The sequence below is a fragment of the Indicator indicator genome, chromosome 5, assembly GCF_027791375.1.
Source record: "Indicator indicator isolate 239-I01 chromosome 5, UM_Iind_1.1, whole genome shotgun sequence".
Taxonomy (NCBI): Eukaryota; Metazoa; Chordata; class Aves; order Piciformes; family Indicatoridae; genus Indicator; species Indicator indicator.
The window spans coordinates 5,114,711-5,128,537 of NC_072014.1; the positions used below are offsets into that span (position 1 = coordinate 5,114,711).

Sequence of the window (13,827 nt, forward strand, 5' to 3'; positions counted from 1 at the left end):
ATGTCTCCAGAGAAGGAGACTCCACAACCCCTCTGGCCAAGCCTCTTCCGGTGTTTTGTCACCTTGCAGTGAAAAGGTTTTTCACTGCAAAAAAAGTGACTCCAACATGGTGCACATTCATTTCAAGGGAGGGCTGCAATCTCAGTGCTTGCAGGGGAAGATGGTATAGATGCAGTCACATTAATTTACCAGTGGTTCTTTGCCATGCTTCTTAGTATTAAATTAATGTAAAGACATCTCCTTGTTGAAGGTAATATTGGGATGAAGCTGAAGTGGAAGCACACAGCTGACTTGGGTCAGTTCACAGATGGCATTGTGTTGGAAGGGACCCTCAAAGCTCATCTTGTCCAATCCCCCTGCAGTCAGCAGGGACACCTCCAACTACAGCAGGCTGCCCAGGGCCACATCAAGCCTGATCTTGAATGTCTCCAGCAACAGTAGTTCAACCACATCCCTGGGCAGCCTGTTCCAGTAATTCATCACTCTCGTGGTAAAGAACTTCTTCCTGATGTACCACCTAAATCTGCCCTGCTCCAGTTTCAAATCATCACCTCTCATCTTATCACTACAAGCCCTTCTAAACAGTTCTTCCCCAGCCTTATTGTAGGTCCCCTTCAGATATTGGAATGCAGCTCTAAGGTCTTCCCAGAGCCTTCTCTTTCTCTGGGCTGAACAGCCCCAATTCTTTCAGCCTGTCTTCACAGGAGAGGTGCTCCAGCCCTATGATCATCTTGGTGACTATCCTCTGGAGCCATTCCATCAGGCCCACGTCTCTCTTGTGTTGTGAGCCCTAAAGCTGGACACAGTACTCCAGCTAACACAGGTAACTAAAGTTCTTCATGATATTGTTGCTCAGTTACATAGGTATGGTGCTGTTTTGAACTCACCCTATGTCAAGCTTTTAGTTAGTGCCTTCCATAACATACTGTTGCCTGACTTCAGTATTAATTGATTTAGAACTGCAGGTGAGATCATTTGATGATTATGTTTGTGCACCCAGTACTTCATATTATAATATCCTGTTTATTCTTGCTGTAACTTTAACAAAATGCAACTGCCTGGACTGAGCTGTCCAAGCCTGGTCTCAGGCTGATTTCTTTTAAGACATTTAGCCAAAAGAGCTCATTTGCATCCAAGAATGAGGCAATTCAATAATCTCACTTATTAAAAAAGAAAACACCCCCAAAAACCCTACAAAAAACCCCAAACACCAATGCGCAACCATAAAACCCCGTATCTAGGCTCTACAGAACTGAGCAGGAGCTACCTAAATCTGTGAATGGAGTTGACCTTGACTTGTTCCTCTGAAATCTGCTGATACGTAGCAAAGTAGTACATCTGTGAAGAATTGCTGTTCACATATGTTTAGTGCTGCTGACTTCTGTGTCAGATGTTAAATTCCCCCAAGGCTCTGTTCGGAGCATATTGGAAGGTTTCCCCCAGACCGCAGCGTTCAGCAGAAGCAGGATGGGTTGGAGCTGGCTTACAGGCAGGAGGGCAATGCTGCAGCAGGGCCGTGGGGCAGAGTAGGGAGTGTGCTGCTATCTGGGGGTGAACATGTGCTGGGGTGGAATGGCAGATGTTGTGTAGGAGTGGAAGCACTGCCTGAACCACAGCGTAACTGGAACTGGGTAGGGGGTAGGGGTGGAATACCACTGGCAAAGATCTAGTTCATAGTGGGAGGGGTGGAGTTGGGTGGCAGAACCAGAGGAAGAGCTGAAGCAAGGTCTTGATGAGGGATTGCCCCCCCCATTTGCAGGCATGCACATGCACCTTTGAGCGCTTGGATGCTGCCTTGGAAAGCTGAATTCTCCCTGTGTCATTCCTGTGGGTTTCTTAATAAGCCAGACAAGGAAATGAGGCTGTTTCTTTCTCATAAATTTTCTCCCATTGCCTATTTTTGTATTTCTGGGTAAGCAGCTTAATGGTGGGATTTGAGTGAGCCATGAAGGGATACTGCTGAGATCTCTAGGACCTTAGCCTTGGAAATTCAAGATTGTAGTAGCAATAAGAACTGAATGAATCGAGAACATACCAAATTCATTGTCAATAAACACATTAATTATGATGCATTCAGCAGATAAATCAATAAGATCAGCCCAACACACATTCAAAACCTTGTGGACACAGCACTTTGGAGCACAGTGGTGTCGGGTTGATGGTTGCACTTGATCTTAAAGGTGTTTTTCCAACCTTACTGATTCTATGTTCCTTGAGTAAGCACTTGTGTGTCATATAATATTAAAAAAAACCCCAAATCCTGGGAGCTGGGACTGCACTACAATAACTTTGTCTGGCAAAATATGAAGGACACATACTTCATAAAATCTCCATGGAATAGAATTTATGTGAATGTCAGGATGGAATGCTGGTTGGAGTAGATGCTTTGGGGAATTCATATTATTCATATCTTATTCATATATATTTCTTGGGTTTGGTGTATTTTTGTTTTCACTGATATCAGCAAAGAATTGCATCTCTCATGCACTACATTTTCACAGGGTGCTGTTGTTACTGGTCAGTCAAGTATGTTACTTAGATGGGGGTAACTGAATTTGGATTAGCTTGAGTTGAGCTATCACAAATGAAAACAATCCTGCAAGTGTCATAACAGGACTTTGGTGCAGACTGGGAATATTATTTTCTTTGCTGTCACTCCGAAATCTGTGCAGCCATATCTCTGCAGCTGTTGCTATATGAACTGACCCAATTAAAGCAAGCAAAGGTCTCGCCTGCACAGGATACGAGGGAGGTTAATCTGACGTCTCCAAACTGTTTAAAAAGGTTTTTAGTATGCAGAGAGTTCACGTGAGCAGGATGGGGACTATTTTGTGCCTGAATGTCATGAGTTAAAAGTCAAAGGGCAAAACCTTGGTTTCCCTTAAAGCCAGCGGATGTCTTGCCATTAACTTCATCATACCTCAGATTTCTCCCTCTGTAATGTTGGGTTTGAGAGGGGGGAGGAACCGTGTTAGACTTTTAATTCTTGTGGCTACACCAGCACTCTGTATTCCAAGAGCTTTTAAGCTATCTTCTGCTTACTCTGATTGTGTTTTGTGGGAAACTAAATTGAAAGTGTATTTAAGGGCCCCAGAGACCTGCTCTGATGAACTACATCAGGAGAAGCTGAACATCTGCTTGATGCTCAGATGCAGCTTTAGCAGAACTCAGTCTCATGCAAGAGAAATGGTAGAAAATCCCTTTGCTCTGCTCTCAAACCTCATTGCTCACACTTTAAATTTTAATGTTCTTACATACAAATAATAATAAAAAAGTAGAAAGATCAATACAAAATATTTATCAGTCAGGCAGAAAACACATTAAAGAAGGAAGGGAAATCAAGTATTTTTTTGCAATTTTAGGGTGGTTTTACAGGCAGGAAAATTCCAAAGTGAATTCTGGAATTAACAAAAAATGCATATTGTGCTAACATGAAGATGTTTTGCCAGCAATTGTGTTGCCTTAACAAACCACCTGGTTTAGCATTTGTATTTCACATGGGAGATGAAATGGGCTTGATAGTAAATAGATATTTTTCATTTCAATTAACAGGTTTGGGGGGGGGGTTTGTCAACATAAGGAAAATATACAGAATTTGTGTGGAAATCCGTGTACTAGGTTTACAGCATCACGGGATGTTAGGGGTTGGAAGGGACCTCCAGAGATCATTGAGTCCAACCCCCCTGCCAGAGCAGGACCATAGAATCTAGCGCAGCTCACAAAGAAACACATCCGGATGGGTCTTGAAAATCTCCAGAGAAGAGATTCCGCAACCTCTCTGGGGAGCCTGCTTCAGTGCTCTGTGACCCTTACAGTAAAGAAGTTCCTCTTCACGTTGAACTGGAGCTTGCTGTGCTGTAGTTTATATCCATTGCCCCTTGTCTTGTCACAGGGTGCAACTGAGAAGAGCCTGTCCCTTCCCTCTTGACACCCAGCCCTCAGATATTTAGAGACATTTATTAAGTCCCCTCTCATTCTTCTCCTCTCCAGACTAAACAGCCCCAGGTCTCTCAGCCTCTCCTCATAGGGCAGTGTTCCAGTCCTTTAATCATCCTCATAGCCTTCCATTGGACTCTTTACTCCATTGACTGAAAATAAAGATAATACTTTGCTGCAAACTTTTAAATATAATAAAATGTATTTAATAGCAATTTTTTTCTTTTTTTTTCTTTTTTTTTTCTTTTTTTTTTTTGTTGCATCATCATTATTGATGGACATAACATTCAAAGTATGGAAACTCAGTTGTGGATCAAAAATGACCATAAAAACAGTAACCCAAAGAACCTTATAAACATGTGTCAACACCCATCGTTTATCACAGGTGGTTTATATACCAATGTAAAAAAAAAAACAAAACCAAAAAAACCTAACATATCAAAGGTAGCATAACTCTCAATGTATGGTTTACTTCGTTGCATTGTCCCTACATAGTATTATTGTGTTTAAAAATCCAGGAAATTCTGCACTGAAGAGAATATTGGTTTGTGTTTATTAAACTAAAGTACAGGTTGAAGTTATTGTTTGGCCTGCGATGAACGTATACCAACAGTGATTAAAAAATAAACATTTATTTACAAAAGATTGATGCATACAATATTACACAAGTCAGTTTATATATCAAAGTGGTTTCTTTAAAACAGTTATCTGTAGCAACCAACTATTTGCATTGGTTTATCGTAGTGCAAACGGTAACGTTGCAAAGGCAGGTTCACTAGTGTGGGGTTGGGGTTTTGAATGCTGGACTTCTCGGCTGCCTTTTGTTGCTAACGGTCTAGAAAAGGATTCCCTTTCTTTCACCAAACACCTATGTCTTGTGAATGTGGAATAGTGTACCTGAGGATAGGGCAAATTCCTTATTACTCTAAATTCTTTCTGTTCCATAACTACCTATTTACTCAGCTTGCTTACGTAGCACCATTGCCAGTGATCACTAACCTACTCACAAGGAAAAGGAATGGAGACATGCTAAATACTCTATGCCATCCCTAATTTCAAGGTCTGTCCATTGATGTGGAATTTCCATCTGATCCATTGCATGATTCTGCACTATACATATATATATTTTCAAGTGTTTAAGGATGATTCTTGGTGGTATTGTGTAGTGGTGTATAATGTTACAAGTAAATATTTTTTCCTGTAAATACAATATTAAGTGAAGCTGTGAAGAAATGGACTTAAAAGCCAGCTCCTCCCGTCCTGGGATGAGAAGGAGCTTGCTTTTGCTTACCACGTCGTCTACCGACGCGGACTAAAACTTGCATCTGGACGACTGACTGCTGATTCACTCACAGCATGAGAACTTGGTGTATGAAATCCGGTGATTTTTGATTGTAGCTTTTTCTTTTTCTCTGCCTCAACTGCCAGCCAGCTGGTAACTATTGCCTCCTTTAGTTGACATTCTGGAGCTGCTGCTGCACTAAAATCTGTACGATAGCCTATCATACAGCGTGTAGGATGTCAGCAATGCCTAGCATACGTAACTTCACAGTTTCAAAGACTGATGAGGGGGTATAACATTAAATTTGTTGTTTTTTTTTTAAGTATTTTTCTTTTTTTTTTTCCTTTTTAATTTTTTTTTTTTTTTTGGGTAGCTTTCACAATTTATGAAGCAGAAGATCTCACAAACGATCTCACGAGCACCCGCAGCGATCTACAACCATGGCCGGTATCTTGCCGTATATGATTTGTTCTTTCCCGTTGAAGTAGAGCATGTTGATGGGGGACATCTTGGTGGGTGTACAGCAAGGGCCTGCCGAGCCTCTGGGGTTGGCTTGGTGCACCAGGTGTGTGTGGGGGTACTTTTGTAAAAAGACAAACTCGCACTCTCCAGAGCAGTAATTGGCTTTGTATCTCTTAGGAGCGATAATCCAGTCCCAGCCGAACGCCTCGAAATCCACCGTCAGTGGGTAGCGACAACATCGGGATTCTGTCGAGTGCTCATCGCAGTCCAGGCCAAAATCTCTGCGGGACCGTTTTGGTGTGTCTGTAACTCTCACCTCTAAAAAGGGGTTCTGTGAGGAGAGAAGGAAGTGGAAGCATTACTATGGTAAGCCTCAGCTCAGTCAAAATGTGCCACTAAAGAATATTTTAGATAGAGGTGTTTCAAACCAACATTCTCAAATCACATTACAAACAAAGCTTTGTCCTCTTCCGTTACAGTTGATCATTCCTCGAGGATAAGGTCCTCCGGGGGGACCTTAGAGCTGCCTTGCAATACCTGAAGGAAGCCTAGAGCCTGGAGAGGGACTTTTCATTAAGGTGCCTAGCAACAGGACAGGGGGGAATGGTTTTAAGCTGAGGGAAAGTAGGTTTAGACTGGATCTTAGGAAGACGTTCTTCAGTACAACGCTGGTGAGATTCTGGAATAGGTTGCCTGGAGAAGTTGTGGTTGCCCTCTCCATGGAGGTGTTCAAGGCCAGATTGGATGAGGCTTTGAGTAACCAAGGCTAGTTGAGACGCATCCCTGCCCATGGCATGGCAGGGAGGGTGGAGCAGATGTTCTCTAGGGTCCTTCCAATCTAAGCCGTTCTATGATTATTCATATTTTTCAAGCTGAAAATCAGCATTTTCCTGTTATTTCTCTATAAGGAGCTTTGGCTCCCGAGTATCTGCTTGTAGCACCATTATCTCAGTCCTACCATCATTTCTATTAACTGCTACATGAATATTTCAGAACCCTGGAGGATGCTGGCTTTTTACTTTTGATGCAGGTTTTGTTTGCTTTCTTGCTTTAAGCTCCATAACAAGAGCTATTTTCGTTACTATTTTGTTTATTCCTGTAGAAGAACTCCCAAAAAAAACCCAAAAACTCCAAAAACTTTTGGGGAGTTTTTGGGCAAGACCATTTGGTGTTTGTCTCCCTTTTGTGAGTTTTTCTGAATTTACCTCCATGAAAATCATATTGTTTTCAGACTTGCAGACACATCAGAGTTTCTGGATATCAAGGAATGCTTCTTTTCCAGACCAAGGGGAACAAAATTTGCTCCATAGTTGCTGTCATGCTTGAACAGCTGTGATGGCTGTAGGAAATGAGTGCTTCCCCAGCTTGTGCCCATTACTGGTACTTCACAGATTTCCCTTCTGCCAAAGCTCTTAATTCACTGTCCTGAATTTGGAGGGGCAGCTAATATTTTGGCTCCTGAATGAGCCCTATGGCCAGGACTGCACTTTTGCCAGACCTCTGAGTTATGTGCCTCCTACCAAAGGTGTGTTTCCACAGTCACCAAGTGAGAAGAAATTGCAACCTTCATGATCACCAGTTTGAAAAAAGTCCTGAAGCTTCCTCCCTTCTGTGCACCGATTTCAGCCCCGGGTGTGGGTTTGGCACTGCCCAGGCCGTCCCGTAAAGGAAGACCATTCCTTAGGAGAAAATAACAGCCCAGCTAACTTTGTCACACAGCTTTGTCCTTTCCAAGATTCTCGCCTTTACGGCTGCAAGTTTTCCAGCTGCTGGAGATACTCCTCCCAAAGGTAAATGATATGGGAAGGGGCTTGGCAAGAGGAGCATTCCTGTACCGGGAGCTATGGAGAAGAGCCAGAGGGAAGAGAATTTTCCTCTCCTATTATCAGCCACTGATCTAACCCTGCCCTGCTGCTGACTCGGTTTGTTTTTATTGATGATGATAATCATGGAGTTATCAACACGTGTGGTATTTGAATGGGTGGAGGTGGTGAGAACATTCCTTATCATGATTTCTAGCTGGCTTGTTTCAAGTCTGAGAGATCCACATTCATACTGGATTAAGAATTAGGATCTCAGTATGTTATTCCTTTAAGTTCTTTCAAGTGCATTATACTGCTATGAAGTTAAATGTTATACAGGCACATAAATAAAGCTGGACTCAATGATCTTAAAGGTCTTTTTCAACCTAAAATGATTCTATGATAAACAGATTGATCCACTACGTAGAAGTAGAAATTGAGTAATGTTCATTATTCCCAAAGAAGGACTCTTTGATTGTGCTTCTTTCAGCTGCAATAGTTCAGGAATTTTTAGAGGTTGCTGACAATTAGTGATTTGCAGGGAAAAAAAATTAACAAGGAGAATGCTGTAGTTCACAGATTCACAGATTGTATTAGGTTGGAAGGGACCCTCAAAGCTCATCTTGTCCAATCCCCCTGCAGTCAGCAGGGACACCTCCAACTACAGCAGGCTGCCCAAGGACCCATCAAGCCTGATCTTGAATGGCTCCAGGGACAGTGGTTCAACCACATCCCTGGGCAGCCTGTTCCAGTAATTCATCACTCTCATGGTAAAGAACTTCCTGATGTACCACCTAAATCTGCCCTGCTCCAGCTTCAAACCATCACCTCTCATCTTATCACTACAAGCCCTTCTAAACAGTTCTTCCCCAGCCTTATTGTAGGTCCCCTTCAGATATTGGAATGCAGCTCTAAGGTCTCCCCAGAGCCTTCTCTTTCTCTGGGCTGAACAGCCCCAATTCTTTCAGCCTGTCTTCACAGGAGAAGTGCTTCAGCCCTATGATCATCTTGGTGGCTACCCTCTGAACCTTCTCCAGCAGGTTTATGTCTCTCTTGTGTTGGGGGCACCAGAGTTTAACTAGTTTGACCAGTCCACTTCAGGTTTAATTAGTTGTTCTATACTTACAAACCCAGACAGTTATATTATGCTTTCTCATAGTTTGATTCATTTATTCTGTTGAGAAGAATTCCCCTATTTAAACATTTTTAGTAGGTGGAATGATGGACTCTATCACAGATTGAAAGGTGCATACCTTAACATTATAAAGCAGATTTAGCCTCACCTTCATACACAGATAATTCTTGCTGTTGTTAATAGAAAATATAAACATGCAGAGTAGGGAGAACCTTCCCCTCTGTTTGAGCAATATCAGAGGCAACTTCCTTATCAGTGAAAGAATGTAATGACTGTTCTTTTAGCTTTAGGTAAAATAATGGCTTAGTAAGCAGTATTTGCTCTCAAATTTGAAAACAGTATTTCTTTGATAGTACCATCCATCAGTAATTACCAAAACACTTCCTAGGTAATGCTTCCCAGCATCCCTCTGAAATACTGCAATTTGTCTCAATCTTTCAGATAGGCAAACAGAGACACAGCAATGCTTTGACGTGACCAGAGAGTAAAGAACAGAAGAACTGGATACACAGAACTTTTCCATTCCCTAAGCAATGCTTCCAATTTATCCTAAAAACACAATTTAAAATGCTTTCCAGGAAACACAAGATATTTAAATGGTATATTTCTGAACAAACTCACCAATCCATCTTCACCTGGTCCTGGGAAAGTTACAGCGAGGTCTCGTCCATTCTCATCAAAAGCTTTTATTTCGATGCCTAAATTGGATTCAGGCTGTTTGAGCCAATTTTGCAACACTGTCTTCACATCAATGCTCTGCCAAATACCAGTGCCTGGGTTCATGTCGAGTTTCAAAGATCGAATTCCAGTATATCTTGTACCGTCTTTCATGGGTTTAATGAGTCTCAGGATCTGCACAAACACCGTTGTAGGTTTTTGGACTTGCCTCAAGTATATCCACAATTGTGCCTTTACTACTTTGTTATATTGTATTTTAGAGCTAAACTTAAAGAAGCAACATTTTGGTTTTCCCTCCATTTGTACAAGAAAATCAGCTATAAATGAATGGAAAGAACAGATTACTGAACAGGGAACAAAAAGAAATATGCATATATAACCCCAATTACTCTTATTATTTTTCAAACAGTGTAAGAAGTCTTACAACATGTTACAAACAGCCCCACTAACAAGGTGGATTTAACTTCATTCATTTTCAGGGATTTAATTTCTAAACCAAATTTACTGGGGGACAACAAAAGCACGATGCTATACCACCTAAAAGTAGCTTCACATGAAAAGGAACAGATATTTGGTTTGTAAAGGGGCTAAAATAAGGTTTGGCTAATCAATTTCTACATCATTCTAGCTGGTGCCTTGTGCTCCATAGACTAAGCAGAGCACAGGCTGCAACTCAGCAGTGATGGGCTGTCACAAGAAGATGCATGCTGTAGAGGAGCTCTGTGGTCCTCAACAAGCTCAAAGCTCTGACCAGCAGTAGCAGTGCTGCAGGCTGACCAGTACAGCTGCAAAATGCCTCTTCCCCAAACTAAAATTACCTGGGGAAAGGGTACAGCCTATTCCACTTCAGTGAGTACTACCTAGTCATTTCTGCTAGTCATCTCCTGAGGACCTTCACAAAGCCTGCAAAATAACAGCTTTGCCTAAACTGACTCAACGTGTGTGTGTGTGTGTGTGTGATCTAGTTAATTCTAATTTCCTGAGTAGCCTTTGTGTGTTACAGATCATACAGACAGAGGCAGCCGTGTACAAACTACATGAAGACTTTAATTTCTTTTCTTGACTGGGGGGGGGGGGGTGCGGGGGAAGAGGTAATTGAGAAGGTATTAATCTAAGGATCATTGTGTTTTCATTTGAGCAATATTATAGGGAAGTCACATGCAGGGCTGCGTTCCTCCTTCCTGTAGCCTACGATGCAGCTGTCCTACCTAGTCACAGCAGTGTCTTTCCATGCCAGGATAAAATGGGTAATGCTAATCTTAAATGGTGCAGGGCTTTGACATTCATAAATCTCACCACTTAAGAGACCTGTCTCTTTAGTGCATTTAAAATAGTTGAAGGGTTGTTTGTCTGTTTGTTTTTTGTTTTTTATCAAAAAGGTAGGAAACGAAACTGGGATCAGTGAAGCAGCACAATGACTTTTCTTCAGCCATGCTAATTACATAAGAGTTTAATTAAAAATAGTTACAGAGCCTGAGACATAACAGGCTGGAATAAAGCTGCTGCCAGACCTCAGCTTTGTGATAAGGTTGCAGCAATACGTTGCTGTTAAGCACACATCTCGTTAATAAGTTGAAAAACTTTACAGATCAAGTGAGTTTCTCATCAATGTGCACATTTTTGGCTGACTGGAGGGCAGGGGGCAGCTGATATTGTTGTATCAGGAGCATTGTGACTGCTAACATGCCTCACATGTCCTGTCATCTTTTTCCCTTTTGACATCATATTGGTAAGTGTTATTTAAAAAAAACAGCTGCCATAGCCAAATACTTTAGCTGATGAAGAACATAAGATACTATAGTATTAGCCAGGCAAAAGATACTTGATAGGAGCCGTAGCAGATGTTTAGCACTCAGAAGATAACTCAGAATCTGCTCATTCAGTAAATGCCTTCATTCTTCCTTGGCATAGCTACCGGAGCTGATTGCTGCCACAGGGACATTTAACACTCAAATCTGTTACACACATATTTGCTTTAAATATATAGTTTTAACTCGGAGGTGGGTGGTGCCACTTTATGGAATCAGCAAAGAAGCAAGAATTTAACTCTCTGCTTGCACTTGCTCTAATGTGTTGCAGTTAGATAGGTCTAGGGCTCTGAGCTGTATTTCTGCTGCTTTCTGTCACTCCCTTAAAAACACTGGCCAGCAAAACCTCCCTCAGAAAAATCCAGTTATCTCATTATCTGCACTTGTACTTTCTAGCTGTGATAGGAAAATGCCCTGAGTGCTGCAGCTAATGAAGCCAACTACACTGCAGATCTCCCTTTGCTTTCTGAGGCAGCAGGCAAATCCCAGGTGCTACAGGGCACACATGTTACAAGGAATCGAAAACCAAACAGTGAAACAAAGGATCACAACACAGTCATCTGAACCTGGCTCAAATTCTTTAGGAATAACACTTTCCTCCCTCCCTCTAGCAGACTTCAGCCAGCAGCCTGTTGGGAGAGCCTGAGGAGGAGTTGCATGGCTCTACAGCAGGGAGACAACTCTCTCTGAGGAGAGGTGGGAGGTGAAAGCAGCAAGGTTACTTACACTCTGTAGGCATTGTGATAATCGTTTCGGTGGTGGCATGATAGTCATCATCTTCCAAAGAGCCATCGCTACTGTCGTCTCTCTGGACGTCATACTGATCAATCAGTTCCTGTAGTGGAGGAGCTTTGGGTAAAAGTTGTTTAATAACATCCCTGCTAATGTTAGGAGCTTGTTCCAGACGCAGTTTGCTGAGGATCTGAATTTTTATGGCTTCTATTCTGGAAGATTTTGTATTCTGTCTCCACGTACAAGCGTTGCACAGTCCATCTTTTTCGGCGTTCTCTGTGGGCTGATTACTGTCATCAAGAGCCACTGGATCAACTGAAATCAGCATGAACAGGTAAATATAAACATAGATTGCTAGTTTTTGCATGGTCTCACATTCAGCACAGTGCTTTTCCTTTCCTTTTTCTTTTTTCTTTTTCTTTTTTTTTTTTTTCCCTTCTCCTTTTATTTGTTTTCCCTCCCCCTTTCCCTTTCAGTACTAAACAGATCTGTGAAAGCAAATGCAATCTGAGAGACAGCTTGCCACGCTGGTGTACCTTATATATTCCAAGGGGGCTTTTTATACTCCCAACTTTGATTAGGCTCATGTCGTCAAACCCGACGATTGGTTGCTGTCCCAACAATGAATCTGGCTGTCAGAGGGTAAAGCCCTGTCGATCACAAGTCACTAGACAGCATTTAGTTACAGCCAAGGGTGAGCTGATTTATCGGTGTGCTTTGTAGAGGATATGTCTTCGCATACTGAAAGGATATATTTCCAAGTATTGTGGGCAGCAGTACTGAAAGACAGCACTGTCATTCTATAATGTATACCAACCCTGTGCTTGCACCCTGAATCAAGACAGACCTCTCTCTAAACTCGCTTTAGGCTTCTGCCAGGTGTTTTTGTTTTGGTTGGTTTGGTTTTGTTGTTTTTTTTCCACTTGAAAGTTTATACTATTTAAAAGAAAAACCCAGGGGATTACCATTAGCAGGCAGGGGGGAAAACACTTTAGAAATGCATTGCAAGCAGTGCTATACTTATGTTGTTCAACAGCACAAACACATTGGGCAGTTCATATTTCAGAAAACACTAATGGGTTTCCCTGCTAGGTGCAAGCTAAAGCAGGAATAGACTTTGTGCATATACGGCTCCCTGTAAGTGGATATGTTATCTGGTAGACCCTTTAGTGTGTGTACAGAGAGCATGTATGGCTCTCTGTAAATGTGTATCTTATCTGTTAGTCCCTTTAGTGTATATCAAAACCCAACAGAAATCTGTTAGTCCTTTTAGTGTATACCAAAACCCAACAGAACGAATCCTTTGCTGAATTAATAGTCAGCTATGAAAAATGAGCCTGTCGCCTCTTCATGCTAACACTAGGTCAGCAGATTCCTGGGCAGTAAATCAAATGTTGAGAGGTCTCGAGGTATTTACTAATATTTACCTTTACATAGGTATTTTTAAGGAAAACCTCCAGCTACTCACTGTAAGATTATTCAGCAATAAAAGCTTGCTTTTCTCACTAGTAGTGAAGGTGCTAAAAGACTTAAAACATTTACATTTCTGCTGTGAGTCTTTTTCTATGTCACCTCCTCTTTCTGTTCAAAACATCCCTGTCTTATACCAATTTAAGTGCTGCCTTCCTGAGCTCTCTTTTGCTTTCTGCTCAAATATTTGTGTGTTCTCTCTATATATCAAGAGTCTGAATGTGTTTTCAGCATAGGAAAGATACAGTGAGGCATGATTTTATTCTTGCAAGTTATGGCTTAGCAAAACCTAACAGCAACATAGTTCACATTGGAGATGCTTGTTAGCCAGAATTGTGGAATTCAGGCTTAGCAGGGGAGATGGAGGGGCTAGGGAGCTACTGTTCACCATTGGCTGTATATTTCAGCTAGCAGAAATCTTGGAATTTGTGTATGTTGCAGCAGACAGGAAGCCTGGAATTTCATGCAATGTGCCAAAGTTGGCCTGTCTAACGTAGGACTGAATTGTCAGTTTCTCACTGA

General features: G+C 41.8%; 1 protein-coding gene across 1 annotated transcript; it reads right to left on the minus strand.

Annotated features, from left to right (window-relative positions):
- Positions 1 to 5,630: 5,630 nt before the first annotated feature.
- Positions 5,631 to 12,202, minus strand: MSTN (myostatin). The gene is made up of 3 exons (XM_054380841.1): positions 11,830 to 12,202; positions 9,239 to 9,612; positions 5,631 to 6,011 (listed from the first exon to the last, which is right to left on the minus strand). Exons 1-3 carry the CDS (start codon positions 12,200 to 12,202, stop codon positions 5,631 to 5,633), a joined length of 1,128 nt encoding a protein of 375 aa, XP_054236816.1.
- Positions 12,203 to 13,827: the final 1,625 nt, after the last annotated feature.

What these genes read in the sequence shown, in the direction of transcription:
- MSTN (XM_054380841.1), bottom strand. Translation starts at nt 12,202, where the DNA reads ATGCAAAAACTAGCAATCTATGTTTATATTTACCTGTTCATGCTGATT. An exon ending in TATCACAATGCCTACAGAGT is followed by an intron (nt 9,613 to 11,829) that starts GTAAGTAACCTT and finishes ATTCATTTATAG; the next exon opens with CTGATTTTCTTGTACAAATG. An exon ending in GACCAGGTGAAGATGGATTG is followed by an intron (nt 6,012 to 9,238) that starts GTGAGTTTGTTC and finishes CTCTCCTCACAG; the next exon opens with AACCCCTTTTTAGAGGTGAG.